We start from the raw sequence: 16,273 nt of genomic DNA, 5'->3' as shown, positions 1-16,273 counted from the left end.
TGAATATAGGAGGATGTTCTGTTCCATATGGTCTGGCCTTAAGAGGTTTGTTAATGGAGTTCTGCTCCATATAACCGAACCCAAAGTATGTGTGGGTGGAGCTTTACCCAACATATTCTCATCCCTGAGTAGTGTGTGAAAGGAGAGCTGATCTATAGACTATCCCTTAGGTTTACATGGAGGGGAGTCTACACCATCATCTCACCCAGCAGCTTCTTCCAGGACTTGATTAGAGATTTCGACAGAGCGATGACCTCCTCGTCATTGCTTTCCTTTCTCACTGCATTCACGGACATTCCTACCCGAGTGGACTAGCAAAAAACATGCATTGTTACTAGTACCCCAAGATGGTATAGTATTACAACCTTCATATACAAGAAACACCCATTGTCAAATCTAGATGTAAATTTATTAAACTTACCATTGTCACAGTACATAAACTGCATCAAAACAATGTGATTTCTATTTAATTTTCATTCATAGAACTGAAAATATTTCAAGACCAAAAGTAAAACAGGATTTTAATTACCTACCAGTAAGTCCTTTTCTCGTAGTCCGTAGAGGATACTGGGGATCCATTTAGTACCATGGGGTATAGACGGGTCCACTAGGAGCCATGCACTTTAAGAATTTGATAGTGTGGGCTGGCCCCTCCCTCTGTGCCCCTCCTACCAGACTCAGGCTAGGAAACTGTGCCCGAGGAGACGGACATACTTTAAGAGAAGGCTATAAAAGGATAGTGGTGAGATTCCGAACCAGCACACACAAGAGGAAAGCCATGCTAACCAAACTTGGAACAGCAACAGCTGAACCAAACAACAATACTTAACCAAGTAACAGTGCAGGATGAACGAAGCACTGAGCGGGCGCCCAGGATCCTCTACAGACTACGAGAAAAGGATTTACTGGTAGGTAATTAAAATCCTATTTTCTCTTACGTCCTAGAGAATACTGGGGATCCATTTAGTACCATGGGAAGTACCAAAGCTCCCAAACCGGGTGGGCGAGTGCTGAGGGTCCTGCAGAACTTATTGACCAAACTGAATGTCCTCAGAGGCTAAGGTATCGAACTTGTAGAACCTGTAGCTGCTCGGCAGAGCTGTAAGGCCGAGACACCAAGGGCAGCCGCCCAAGAAGAACCCACTGACCTAGTCGAGTGGGCCTGTACAGATTTAGGAATCGGCAATCCTGCCGTGGAATAAGCATGCTGGATAGTGAGCCTGATCCAACGTGCAATTGACTGCTTTGAAGCAGGACACCCAATCTTATTGGGATCATAAAGAACAAACAGCGAGTCCGATTTCCTGTGACGATCTGTTCTCTTCACATACACCTTCAAAGCACTCACAACATCCAAAGACTTTGAAGTAACAGAGGTGTTGGTCACAACCGGAACCACAATTGGTTGGTTGATGTGAAACGCCGACACCACCTTAGGAAGAAATTGCTGAGGAGTCCTGAATTCAGCTCTATCCTCATGGAAGATTAAATAGGGGCTCTTGTAAGACAACGCCCCCAGCTCTGACACACATCTTGCAGAAGCCAAGACCAACAGTGTGACGGTTTTTCACGCAAGATATTTTACGTCTACCTCCTGTAACGGTTCAAACCATACCAAATTGAGATCCCAAGGTGCCGTGGGAAGCACAAAGGGAGGCTGGATGTGCAGAACCCCTTTCAAGAACGTTTAAACCTCAGGAAGAGACGCCAATTGTTTCTGAAAGAAAATAGACAAGGGCGAAATCTGGACTTTTATAGAGCCCAGACGTAGGCCCACAACCACACCGGATAGCAGAAAAAGCAGGAAACATCCCAGCTGAAATTCCACCGCAGAATATTTCCTGTTCTCACACCAAGAGACATATTTCTTCCAAATACGGTGGTAATGTTTAGACGTTACCCCCTCAGCTTGGATCATAGTCGGGATGACCTTGTCAGGAATCCCTCTCCTGGCTAGAATCAGCCGTTCAACTTCAATGCCAGCAAACATAGCCGTGTTAAGTCTTGATAGACGAACAGACTCTGTTGCAAGAGTTCCTCGCAAAGAGGAAGAGACCACGGAACTTCCAGGAGCATCTCCAAAAGGTCCGCGTACCAGGCCCTTCTTGGTCATTCCGGAGAAAATGAGAATTGCTTGAACTTTTTCCCTTTTTATTCTTCAGAGAATTCTTGGGATCAGCGGAAGTGGAGGGAACACGTACACCATCTGATAGACCAATGTAGTTGTCAGAGCGTCCACTGCCACTGCCTGTGGGTCTATCGACCTGGAACAATACCGCTTGAGCTTCTTTTTGAGACGAGAGGCCATCATATCGATTTGGGACATCCCCATCGACGTGTCAAGCACCTGAACACCTCCGGGTGAAGGCCCCACTCCCCCGGGTGCAGGTCATGTCTGCTGAGGAAGTCTGCTTCCCAGTTGTCTACTCCTGGAATGAAGACCGCCGACAATGCCACAGCATGTTTTTCTGCCCAGAGGTGAATTCTTGATACCTCTGACATTGCTGCTCTGCTTTTCGTTCCTCCCTGTCAGTTTATGTATGTTACTGCCGTCACATTGTCCGACTGAACCTGAATGGCCCGATCTTTAAGAAGATATGAGGCCTGCAGAAGGGTACTGTATATGGCCCTGAGTTCCAGAATGTTAATTGGAAGGACAACTTCCTGACTTGACCATCTTCCTTGAAACTGCACCCCCTTGGTGACTACTCCCCAACCTCGGAGGCTTGTGTCAGTGTTTAACAGGATCCAGTCCTGAATTTAAAACCTCCGACCCTCGACGAGGTGAGAGGTCTGTAGCCACCACAGAAGGGAGATCCTGGCTTTTGGTGACAGACGAATCCTCTGGTGCATGTGAAGATACGATCTGGATCCAGCTGGAAGGGCCTCGCATGAAACCTTCCGTACTGAAGCGCCTTGTAAGAGGCCACCATTTTGCCCAGAAGGCGAATGCATAGATGCACCGATATCCGGGTTGGATTCATGACATCCCGAACCATCGACTGGATTACCAATGCCTTTTCCAATGGAAAAAAAAAATAAGATTTTAAACCTACCGGTAAATCTTTTTCTCGTAGTCCGTAGAGGATGCTGGGACTCCGTAAGGACCATGGGGATAGACGGGCTCCGCAGGAGACATGGGCACTTTAAGAAAGACTTTGGATCTGGGTGTGCACTGGCTCCTCCCTCTATGCCCCTCCTCCAGACCACAGTTAGAGAAACTGTGCCCAGAGGAGACGGACAGTACGAGGAAAGGATTTTTGTTACTCCAAGGGCAAGATTCATACCAGCCACACCAATCACACCGTATAACTTGTGATATACTAACCAGTTAACAGTATGAAAACAACATAGCATCAGTCCAAGACCGATGAAAACTATAACATAACCCTTATGTAAGCAAAACTATATACAAGTCTTGCAGAAGTAGTCCGCACTTGGGACGGGCGCCCAGCATCCTCTACGGACTACGAGAAAAAGATTTACCGGTAGGTTTAAAATCTTATTTTCTCTAACGTCCTAGAGGATGCTGGGACTCCGTAAGGACCATGGGGATTATACCAAAGCTCCCAAACGGGCGGGAGAGTGCGGATGACTCTGCAGCACCGATTGAGCAAACAGGAGGTCCTACTCAGCTAGGGTATCAAACTTATAGAACTTTGCAAAGGTGTTTGACCCCGACCAAGTAGCAGCTCGGCACATTCCTAGTGGAATGTGCCTTAACCGATTTTGGTAACGGCAATCCTGCCGTAGAATGCGCCTGCTGAATCGTGTTACAGATCCAGCGAGCAATAGTCTGCTTTGAAGCAGGGCCGCTGACCTTGTTGGCTGCATACAGGACAAACAGTGCTTCTGTTTTTCTGATCCTAGCCGTTCTGGCCACATAAATTTTCAAAGCCCTGACCACATCAAGGGACTCGGAATCCTCCAAGTCACGTGTGGCCACAGGCACGACAATAGGTTGGTTCATATGAAAGGATGAGACCACCTTAGGTAGGAATTGAGGACGGGTCCGCAATTCCGCTCTATCCATATGGAAAACCAGATAGTGGCTTTTATGTGATAAAGCCGCTAATTCCGAAACTCGCCTAGCTGAAGCCAAGGCTAACAACATGACCACCTTCCAAGTGAGATATTTCAACTCCACTGTTCTAAGTGGTTCAAACCAATGTGACTTAAGGAAACTTAATACCACGTTAAGGTCCCAAGGCGCCACCAGAGGTACAAAAGGAGGCTGAATATGCAGTACTCCCTTCACAAAAGTCTGTACTTCAGGTAGAGAGGCCAATTCCTTTTGAAAGAAAATGGATAAGGCCGAAATCTGAACTTTAATGGAGCCTAATTTTAGGCCCAAATTCACTCCAGTTTGTAGGAAGTGAAGAAAACGGCCTAGATGGAATTCTTCCGTAGGAGCATTTCTGGCCTCACACCAAGAAACATATTTTCGCCATATTCGGTGATAATGTTTAGATGTCACGTCCTTCCTAGCCTTTATTAGCGTAGGAATGACCTCATCCGGAATACCTTTTTCCGCTAGGATCCGGCGTTCAACCGCCATGCCGTCAAACGCAGCCGTGGTAAGTCTTGGAACAGACATGGACCCTGTTGCAACAGGTCCTGCCTTAGAGGAAGAGGCCACGGATCTTCTGTGAGCATTTTCTGCGGATCCGGATACCAGGTCCTTCGTAGCCAATCCGGAACAATGAGTATTGTTCTCACTCCTCTTTTTCTTATTATTCTCAACACCTTGGGTATGAGAGGAAGAGGAGGAAATACATAGACCGACTGGAACACCCACGGTGTCACTAGGGCGTCCACAGCTACTGCCTGAGGATCTCTTGACCTGGCGCAATACCTTTGTAGCTTTTTGTTGAGATGGGACGCCATCATGTCTATTTGGGGCAGTCCCCACCGACTTGCAATCTGTGCGAAGACTTCCTGATGAAGTCCCCACTCTCCCAGATGCAGGTCGTGTCTGCTGAGGAAGTCTGCTTCCCAGTTGTCCACTCCCGGAATGAACACTACTGACAGTGCGCTTACATGATTCTCCGCCAAGCGAAGAATTATGGTGGCTTCCGCCATCGCCACTCTGCTCCTTGTGCCGCCATGGCGGATTACATGAGCTACTGCGGTGACGTTATCTGACTGGATCAGAACTGGTCGGTCGCGAAGTAAGGTCTCCGCTTGACGTAGGGCGTTGTATATGGCCCTTAGTTCCAGGATGTTGATGTGAAGACAAGTCTCTTGACTTGACCAAAGGCCTTGGAAATTTCTTCCCTGTGTGACTGCTCCCCAACCTCTGAGGCTTGCGTCCGTGGTCACCAGGATCCAATCCTGAATGCCGAACCTGCGGCCCTCTAGAAGGTGAGCACTCTGCAGCCACCACAGGAGAGATACCCTGGTCCTGGGGGACAGGGTGATCCGCTGATGCATTTGCAGATGTGACCCGGACCATTTGTCCAATAGGTCCCATTGGAAAGTCCTTGCATGGAACCTGCCGAAGGGAATGGCTTCGTACGTCGCTACCATTTTTCCCAGGACTTGAGTGCAATGATGTACTGACACTTGTTTTGGCTTCAACAGGTTCTTGACTAGAGTCATGAGTTCCTGCGCTTTTTCTATCGGAAGAAAAACCCTTTTCTGGTCTGTGTCCAGAATCATGCTTAAGAAGGGCAGACGAGTCGTAGGATTCAGCTGCGACTTTGGAATATTGAGAATCCAGCTGTGTCGCTGTAACACCTTCAGTGAAAGTGATACGCTGTTCAGCAACTTCTCCCGTGATCTCGCTTTTATGAGGAGATCGTCCAAGTACAGGATAATTGTGACACCCTGCTTGCGCAGGAGCACCATCATTTTCGCCATTACCTTGGTGAAAATTCTCGGGGCCGTGGAAAGCCCAAACGGCAACGTCTGAAATTGGTAATGACAATCCTGTACCGCAAATCTCAGGTACGCCTGATGAGGAGGATATATGGGAACATGAAGGTATGCATCCTTTATGTCCAGAGATACCATAAAATCCCCCCCTTCCAGGCTGGCGATGACCGCTCTGAGCGATTCCATTTTGAATTTGAACCGTTTTAAGTAAAGGTTCAGGGATTTTAAATTCAAAATGGGTCTGACCGAACCGTCCGGTTTCGGGACCACAAACAGAGTTGAGTAGTACCCCTTCCCTCTTTGAAGCAGGGGAACCTCGACCACCACTTGTTGAAGACACAATTTGTGAATCGCATGTAACACTATCTCCCTTTCCAGGGGAGAAGTCGGTAGCGCCGATTTGAAAAACCGGCGAGGAGGCACCTCTTCGAATTCCAGCTTGTATCCCTGGGAAACAATTTCCATTGCCCAGGGATCCACCTGTTAGTGAACCCAGATGTGGCTGAAAAGTCGAAGACGTGCCCCCACTGGAGCGGACTCCCTCAGGGGAGCCCCAGCATCATGCGGAGGATTTTGCAGAGGCCGGGGAGGACTTCTGTTCCTTGGAACTAGCTGTGTTGAGCAGCTTTTTCCCTCTGCCCTTACCTCTGGCAAGAAAGGATGATCCACGTACTCTTTTGCTTTTATTTGAAAGAAAGGACTGCATTTGATAATGAGGCGCTTTCTTAGATTGTAAGGGAATATAAGGCAAAAAATTCGATTTACCTGCCGTAGTTGTGGAGACGAGGTCCGAGAGGCCCTCTCCAAACAATTCCTCACCCTTGTAAGGCAAAAAGTCCATATGCCTCTTTGAGTCGGCATCAACTGTCCACTGTCGGATCCATACGACTCGCCTAGCAGAAATAGACATAGCGTTTTATCTAGAACCCAGTAAACTAATGTCTCTTTGAGCATCCCTCATACATAAGACAGCATATTTTATATGCCCTAGGGTCATTAAAATGGTATCCTTATCAAGGGTCTCAATATCCGCTGATAAGGAATCTGTCCATGCTGCTACAGCACTACAAACCCAGGCCGACGCAATTGCCGGTCTGAGTAACGTACCAGAATGTGTGTAAATGGACTTCAAGGTAACCTCCTGCTTGCGGTCAGCAGGATCCTTGAGGGTAGCCGTATCTTGGGATGGGAGCGCTATCTTTTTTGATAAGCGTGTCAAGCCTTGTCTACCCTAGGGGAGGATTCCCACCGTATTCTGTCCTTTGGCGGGAAAGGATACGCTATAAGAATCCTTTTGGTAACCTGCAGTTTTTTGTCTGGAGTTTCCCACGCTTTTTCGCATAATTCGTTCAGCTCATGTGAGGAGGGAAAGGTGACCTCAGGTTTCTTTCCCTTATACATGTGTACCCTCGTGTCAGGGACAGGGGGTTCCTCTGTGATATGCAAAACATCTTTTACTGCAATAATCATATATCGAATACATTTAGCCACTTTTGGCTGTAATTTTGCATCATCGTAGGCGACACTGGAGTCTGAATACGTGACGGTATCTGTGTCTACTATTTGGGATAGTGGGCGCTTCCGAGACCCCGAAGGTCCCGGCGACATTGGGACAGACATGGGGTTGACTCCCTGACTGTACCCTAGCATCAGCCTTGTCTAATCTTTTGTGCAATAAATTAACATTAGCACTTAAAACATTCCACATATCCATCCGGTCAGGTGTCGGCGCTGCCGACGGAGACCTTACATTCATACACTCCCCCTCCTCCTTAGGTGAGCCTTCAACCTCAGACATGTTGACACACGCGTACCGACACACCACACACACACAGGGAAGCTCTTTTCTGAAGACAGGTTTCCCACCAGGCCCTTTGGAGAGACAGAGAGAGAGTATGCCAGCACACACCCCAGCGCTATATGACCCAGGAAAAAACACAATGTTTACCCAGAAGCGCTTTTCAAGTATGTAAATGCGCCAATTATGTGCCCCCGCTCTACTTTAAAACCCTCTATCACCGTGGTATCAAGCAGGGGAGAGTCCGGGGAGCTTCCTCTCAGCGGTGCTGTGGAGAAAAATGGCGCTGGTGAGTGCTGAGGGAGAAGCCCCGCCCCCTCGGCGGCGGGCTTCTGTCCCGCTCAAAATTCTTAAAAACATGGCGGGGGTTCTTTATATACATGTACAGTGCCCAGCTGTACATGTATATATGTACATTTTCCACAGGAGAGGTTTATATTGCTGCCCAGGGCGCCCCCCCTGCGCCCTGCACCCTTACAGTGACCGATGTGTGTGAGGTGAATGGGAGCAATGGCGCACAGCTTCACTGCTGTGCGTTACCTCTATGAAGATCAAGCTGTCTTCTGCCGCCTCTGAAGTCTTTTCCTCTCATACTCACCCGGGCTTCTAGCTTCCGGCTCTTCGAGGAAGACGGCGGCGCGGCTCTGGGACGGACGGCGAGGGTGAGACCTGCGTACCAATCCCTCTGGAGCTAATGGTGTCCAGTAGCCTAAGAAACAGAGCCCTGAAACTCAGAGAAGTGGGTCTGTTTCTCTCTCCTCAGTCCCTCGATGCAGGGAGTCTGTTGCCAGCAGGCTCCCTGAAAATAAAAAACCTAACAAAAATGCTTTCTTACAGGAAACTCAGGAGAGCTCCCTGTAATGCACCCAGTCTCCACTGGGCACAGTATCAAACGGAGGTCTGGAGGAGGGGCATAGAGGGAGGAGCCAGTGCACACCCAGGTCCAAAGTCTTTCTTAAAGTGCCCATGTCTCCTGCGGAGCCAGTCTATCCCCATGGTCCTTTACGGAGTCCCAGCATCCACTAGGACGTAAGAGAAAATAAGATTTTAAACCTACCGGTAAATCTTTTTCTCCTAGTCCGTAGAGGATGCTGGTGACTCCGTAAGGACCATAGGGTATAGACGGGCTCCGCAGGAGACATGGGCACTATAAAGTACTTTAGAATGGGTGTGCACTGGCTCCTCCCTCTATGCCCCTCCTCCAGACCTCAGTTAGAGAAACTGTGCCCAGAGGAGACTGACAGTACGAGGAAAGGATTTTTGTTAATCCAAGGGCAAGATTCATACCAGCCCACACCATCCACACCGTATAACTTGGAATATACGCAACCAGTTAACAGTATGAACAAAACAGTATCAGCCAACGACTGATCTTAACTGTAACATAACCCTTATGTAAGCAATAACTATATACAAGTCATGCAGAAATATGTCCGCACTAGAACGCGCGCCCAGCATCCTCTACGGACTAGGAGAAAAAGATTTACCGGTAGGTTTAAAATCTTATTTTCTCTTACGTCCTAGAGGATGCTGGGGACTCCATAAGGACCATGGGGATTATACCAAAGCTCCAAACCAGGCGGGAAAGTGCGGACGACTCTGCAGCACCGATTGAGCAAACATGAGGTCCTCCTCAGCCAGGGTAGAATTTTGCAAAAGTGTTTGAACCCGACCAAGTAGCTGCTCGGCAAAGCTGTAAGGCCGAGACGCCTCAGGCAGCCGCCCAAGAAGCGCCCACCTTCCTAGTGGAATGGGCCTTTACTGAATTTGGTAACGGCAATCCAGCCGTAGAATGAGCCTGCTGAATCGTGTTACAGATCCAGCGAGCAATAGTCTGCTTAGACGCAGGAGTGCCAACCTTGTTGGCTGCATACAGGACAAACTGTGCCTCTGTTTTCCTAACCCGAGCAGTCCTGGCTATGTAAATTTTTAAGGCCCTGACTACATCAAGGGATTTGGAATCCTCCAAGTCTCCCGTAGCCACAGGCACCACAATAGGTTGGTTCATATGAAACGATGACACCACCTTAGGCAAAAATGGAGGACGAATCCTCAACTCTGCTCTATCCTCATGGAAAATGAGATAGGGGCTCTTATAATGATAAGGCCGCCAATTCGGACACCCGCCTAGCAGATGCCAAGGCCAACAAGATGACCACTTTCCAAGTGAGAAACTTTAATACCCCTTTCACATCGCACAAATAACCCGGTATCGACACGGCATATTGCCGTGTCGAACCCGGTCAGTGTGCGATGTGAAAGGTCCTTTGACGATTTAGCGGGTCGCCTGACCCGGTAATTCAACCCGGTAAAAAAGAAGGGTTTTACCCGGGTTGATTACCGGGTCAGGTGCGGTGTGAATGGGAGCCGTGTCGATGCGACACGGTTCCCATTCACAGCATAGGGAGAGGCGGCGCAGGAGATGAGCTCATCTCCCAGCGCCGCCTCCACCCCCGCCCCTGCTGCTGCTGCTCCCTCCGCTGCTATGGCAACCGACCCGGTATATTGCCGGGTCGGAAAGCCAGCAGCGGAGCGCAAATGCCGGATCCCACCCGGTAAGTACACGTTTGTCTTACCGGGTAGGATCCGGCATTTGCGGTGTGAATGCGGTATAATTCAACTGTTTGAAGAGGTTCAAACCAGTGAGATTTTAGGAACTGTAACACCACGTTAAGGTCCCATGGTGCCACTGGGGGCACAAAAGGAGGCTGGATGTGTAGCACTCCCTTTACAAAAGTTTGGACTTCTGGGAGAGAAGCCAATTCCTTCTGGAAGAATATAGATAGGGCCGAAATCTGTACCTTAATGGAGCCTAACTTTAGGCCCATATCCACTCCTGTCTGTAGAAAGTGGAGAAAACGGCCCAAGTGGAAATCTTCCGTAGGAGCATTCTTGGCTTCACACCAAGATACATACTTCCTCCAGATACGGTGATAATGTTTCACCGTCACTTCCTTCCTAGCCTTTATCAGAGTAGGGATGACTTCTTCCGGAATACCCTTCCCCGCTAGGATTCGGTGTTCAACCGCCATGCCGTCAAACGTAACCGCGGTAAGTCTTGGAACACGCAGGGTCCCTGCTGCAACAGGTGCTCCCTGAGAGGAAGAGGCCACAGATCTTCTGTGAGCATCTCCTGAAGATCTGAATACCAGGCCCTTCGAGGCCAATCTGGAACAATGAGTATTGTCTGTACTCTTTTTCGTCTTATGATTCTCAATATTTTTGAGATGAGAGGAAGAGGAGGGAACACATAGACCGACTGAAACACCCATGGTTTCACCAGGGCGTCCACTGCTACTGCCTGAGGGTCCCTTGACCTGGCACAATACCTCCGAAGCTTCTTGTTGAGGCGTGATGCCATCATGTCTATTTGAGGAAGTCCCCAAAGACTTGTGATCTCTGCAAAGACTTCTTGATGAAGTCCCCACTCTCCTGGATGGAGATCGTGTCTGCTGAGGAAGTCTGCTTCCCAGTTGTCCACTCCCGGAATGAATACAGCTGACAGAGCGCTTACATGATTTTCTGCCCAGCGCAGAATCCTGGTGGCTTCCGCCATTGCCACTCTGCTCCTTGTCCCTCCTTGGCGGTTTACATGAGCCACGGCTGTGACGTTGTCTGATTGAATCAGAACCGGTAGGTCGCAAAGAAGAGTCTCCGCTTGTCGTAGGTCGTTGAATATGGCCCTTAATTCCAGTATGTTGATGTGTAGACAAGCCTCCTGGCTTGACCACAGTCCCTGAAAATTCCTTCCTTGTGTGACTGCTCCCCATCCTCAGAGGCTCGCGTCCGTGGTCACCAGAACCCAGTCCTGAATGCCGAACCTGCGACCTTCTAGAAGGTGAGCACTCTGCAGCCACCACAGGAGAGACATCCTGGCCCTGGGGGACAGGGTTATTTTCTGATGTATTTGAAGGTGGGACCCAGACCACTTGTCCAGAAGGTCCCACTGAAAAGTCCTCGCATGAAACCTGCCGAAGGGGATGGCCTCGTAGGTCGCCACCATTTTCCCCAGTACTCGAGTGCATTGATGGACTGACACTCTTTTTGGTTTTAACAGGTCTCTGACCATGTTCTGGAGTTCCTGGGCTTTTTCCATCGGGAGAAAAACCCTCTTTTGTTCTGTGTCCAGAATCATGCCTAAGAAAGACAGCCAAGCTGTTGGAACCAACTGTGACTTTGGTAGATTTAGGATCCAGCCATGTTGCTGCAGCACTCTCAGGGAGAGCGACACGCTTTTCTGCAACTGTTCCTTTGATCTCGCTTTTATCAGGAGATCATCGAAGTACAGGATAATTGTGACTCCTTGCCTGCGCAGGAGTACCATCATTTCCGCCATTACCTTGGTGAAAACCCTCGGGGCCGTGGAAAGCCCAAACGGCAACGGCTGAAATTGGTAATGACAGTCCTGTACAGCGAATCTCAGGTACGCCTGATGAGGAGGATAAATGGGGACATGAAGGTATGCATCCTTTATGTCTAGTGACACCATAAAATCCCCCCCTTCCAGGCTGGAGATCACTGCCCTGAGCGATTCCATCTTGAACTTGAACCTTTTTAAGTACAGGTTCAGGGATTTTAAGTTTAGAATGCGTCTGACCGAGCCATCCAGTTTCGGGACCACAAATAGGGTTGAATAGTACCCTTTCCTCTGTTGTATTAAGGGAACCTTGATAATCACTTGCTGTAGACACAGCTTTTGAATTGCAGCTAAAACTATCTCCCTCTCTGGGGGAGATGTTGGTAAAGGCGATTTGAAGAATCGGCGGGGAGGCACTTCTTCGAATTCCAGCTTGTAGCCTTGGGATACAATTTCCATTGCCCAAGGATCCACGTCCGACTGAACCCAGACGTGGCTGAAGAGTCGAAGACGTGCCCCCACCGAAGCGGACTCTCTCAGTGGAGCCCCAGCGTCATGCGGTGGATTTAGTAGAACCTGGAGAGGACTTCTGTTCCTGGGAACTGGCCGTAGCAGCAGGCATTATTTTCCCTCTACCCTTACCTCTGGCGAGGAAGGAAGAGCCCCGACCTCTTCTGGACTTATGCGACCGAAAGGACTGCATCTGATACTGTGGCGTTTTCTTTTGCTGTGGGAGAACATAAGGCAAAAAAAATAAGATTTTACGCACCGGTAAATCTATTTCTCGTAGTCCGTAGTGGATGCTGGGAACTCCGTAAGGACCATGGGGAATAGCGGCTCCGCAGGAGACTGGGCCCAACTAAAGAAAGCTTTAGGACTACCTGGTGTGCACTGGCTCCTCCCTCTATGACCCTCCTCCAGACCTCAGTTAGGATACTGTGCCCGGAAGAGCTGACACAATAAGGAAAGGATTTGGAATCCCGGGTCAGACTCATACCAGCCACACCAATCACACCGTATAACTCGTGATACTATACCCAGTTAACAGTATGAAATATAACTGAGCCTCTCAACAGATGGCTCAACAATAACCCTTTAGTTAACCAATAACTATATACAAGTATTGCAGACAATCCGCACTTGGGACAGGCGCCCAGCATCCACTATGGACTACGAGAAAATAAGAATTTACTTACCGATAATTCTATTTCTCGTAGTCCGTAGTGGATGCTGGGGACTCCGTCAGGACCATGGGGAATAGCGGGCTCCGCAGGAGACAGGGCACATCTAAAAAAGCTTTTAGGTCACATGGTGTGTACTGGCTCCTCCCCCTATGACCCTCCTCCAAGCCTCAGTTAGGTACTGTGCCCGGACGAGCGTACACAATAAGGAAGGATCTTGAATCCCGGGTAAGACTCATACCAGCCACACCAATCACACCGTACCACTTGTGATCTGAACCCAGTTAACAGTATGATAACAAAACGAAGTAGCCTCTGAAAAGATGGCTCACAACAAGAATAACCCGATTTTGTAACAATAACTATGTACAAGCATTGCAGACAATCCGCACTTGGGATGGGCGCCCAGCATCCACTACGGACTACGAGAAATAGAATTATCGGTAAGTAAATTCTTATTTTCTCTAACGTCCTAGTGGATGCTGGGGACTCCGTCAGGACCATGGGGATTATACCAAAGCTCCCAAACGGGCGGGAGAGTGCGGATGACTCTGCAGCACCGAATGAGAGAACTCCAGGTCCTCCTTAGCCAGAGTATCAAATTTGTAAAATTTTACAAACGTGTTCTCCCCTGACCACGTAGCTGCTCGGCAAAGTTGTAATGCCGAGACCCCTCGGGCAGCCGCCCAAGATGCGCCCACTTTCCTAGTGGAGTGGGCCTTTACAGATTTAGGCTGTGGCACGCCTGCCACAGAATGTGCAAGTTGGATTGTGCTACAGATCCAACGTGCAATCGTCTGTTTAGACGCAGGAGCACCCATATTGTTGGGTGCATACAATATAAACAGCAAGTCAGACTTTCTGACTCCAGCCGTCCTAAACTATATATATATATATATATATATATATATTTTTAGGGTCCTGACAACGTCTATTAACCTGGAGACCTCCAAGTCCCTAGAAGCCGCAGGCACCATAATAGGTTGTTTCAGGTGAAAAACCTGACACCCCCTTAGGAAGAAAACTGGAGACGAGTCCCAGTTCTGCCCTGTCCGAATGGAAATTTAAATATGGGCTTTTGTAAGACAAAGCCGCCCATTCTGACAATCGCCTGGCCGAGGCCAGGACCAACAGCATGGTCACTGTCCATGTGAGATATTGGTCAACAGCATGTTCACTTTCCATGTGATATATTTCAAATCCACAGATTTGAGCGGTTCAAACCAATATGATTTTAAGGAATCCCAACACTATGTTGAGATCCCACGGTGCCACTAGAGGCACAAAAAGGGGTGTATATGCAATACTCCCTTGACAATCTGGACTTCAGGAACTGAAGTCAATTCTTTTCGGAAGAAATTCTACAGGGCCGAAACTTAAAACCTTAAAGAACCCCAATTTTAGGCTCAAAACACTCCTGTTTTCAGGAAGTGTAGAATTCGACCTAGTTGAATTTTCTTCGTGGGGCCTTCCTGGCCTCACCCACGCAACATATTTTCACCACATGTGGTGATGACGTTGTGCGGTCACCTCCTTCCTGGCTTTGACCAGGGTAGGTATGACCTCTTATGGAATGCCTTTTTCCTTCAGGATCCGGCATTCAACCGCCATGCCGTCAAACGCAGCCGCGGTAAGTCTTGGAATAGACATGGTACCTGCTGAAGCAAGTCCCTTCTTAGCTCCCCAGGCCCTTAGTCCTCTGTGAGCATCTCTTGAAGTTCCGGGTACCAAGTCCCTCTTGGCCAATCCGGAGTCACGAGTATAGTTCATACTCCTCTATATCTTATAATTCTCAATACCTTGGTTATGAGAAGCAGAGGAGGGAACACATACACCGACTGTTACACCCACGGTGTTACTAGGACATCCACAGCTATCGCCTGAAGGTCTCATGACCTGGCGCAATACCTGTCCCGTTTTTTGTTCGGGCGGGACGCCATCATTTCCACCTTTGGTCTTTGCCAATGGCTCACAATCATGCGGAAAAACTTCCCTATGAAGTTCCCACTCTCCCAGGTGGAGGTCATGCCTGCTGAGGAAGTCTGCTTCCCAGTCGTCCACTCCCGGAGAGAACACTGCTGACAGTGCTATCACATGATTTTCCGCCTAGCGAAAAATCCTTGCAGTTTTTTCACTGCCCTCCAGCTTCTTGTGTCGCCGTTTCTGTTTACGTGGGCGACTGCCGTGATGTTATCCCACTGGATCAATACCGGCTGACCTTGAAACAGAGGTCTTGCTAAGTTTAGAGCCTTATAATTTTGCTCTTAGCTCTATCTATGTGGAGAGAATTCTCCAGACTTGATCACACTTTCCTGGAAATTTTTTCCCTGTGTGACTGCTCCCCAGCCTCTCAGGCTGGCCTCCGTGGTCACCAGCATCCAATCCTGAATGCTGAATCTGTGGCCCTCTAGAAGATGAGCACTCTGTAATCACCACAGGAGAGACACCCTTGTCCTTGGATATAGGGTTATCCGCTGATGCATCTGAAGATGCGATCCGGACCATTTGTCCAGCAGATCCCACTGAAGAGTTCTTGCGTGAAATCTGCCGAATGGAATTGCTTCGTAATAAGCCACCATTTTTACCAGGACTCTTGTGCAATGATGCACTGACACTTTTCCTGGTTTTAGGAGGATCCCGATTAGCTCGGATAACTCCCTGGCTTTCTCCTCTGGGAGAAACACCTTTTTCTGGACTGTGTCCAGAATCATCCCTAGGAACAGTAGACGTGTCCTCGGAAAAGCTACGATTTTGGAATATTTAAAATCCACTCGTGCTGTCGTAGAACTATTAAAGATAGTGCTACTCCGACCTCCAACTGTTCTCTGGACCTTGCCCTTATCAGGAAAGCGTCCAAGTTTCTTTTAAGAAGAATCATCATTTCGGCCATTACCTTGGTAAAGACCCGGGGCGCCGTGGACAATCCAAACGGCAGCGTCTGAACTGATAGTGACAGTTCTGTACCACGAACCTGAAGTACCCTTGGTGAGAAGGGCAAATTTGGACATGTAGGTAAATGTCCCTGATATCCAGTGACACCATCTCGTCCCCTTCTTCCTG

The 16,273-nt window shown here is 48.7% G+C and overlaps 1 protein-coding gene across 2 annotated transcripts in view; it reads right to left on the bottom strand.

The window, feature by feature from the left end:
- Positions 1 to 16,273, bottom strand: part of TCEA2 (transcription elongation factor A2) — a 132,853-nt gene that overhangs the window by 68,678 nt on the left and 47,902 nt on the right. For both annotated transcript variants that reach the window (XM_063959204.1, XM_063959205.1), the window contains exon 3: positions 206 to 311. In XM_063959204.1, the coding sequence (XP_063815274.1) occupies positions 206 to 311 (106 nt within the window). The remainder of the gene's footprint in view (positions 1 to 205; positions 312 to 16,273) is intronic.

This window comes from Pseudophryne corroboree, chromosome 3 (genome assembly GCF_028390025.1).
Source record: "Pseudophryne corroboree isolate aPseCor3 chromosome 3, aPseCor3.hap2, whole genome shotgun sequence".
In the NCBI taxonomy this organism is placed as follows: domain Eukaryota; kingdom Metazoa; phylum Chordata; class Amphibia; order Anura; family Myobatrachidae; genus Pseudophryne; species Pseudophryne corroboree.
The sequence above is the reverse complement of the archived record's forward strand: the minus strand, read 5'-3'. Positions and strand labels throughout refer to the sequence as shown.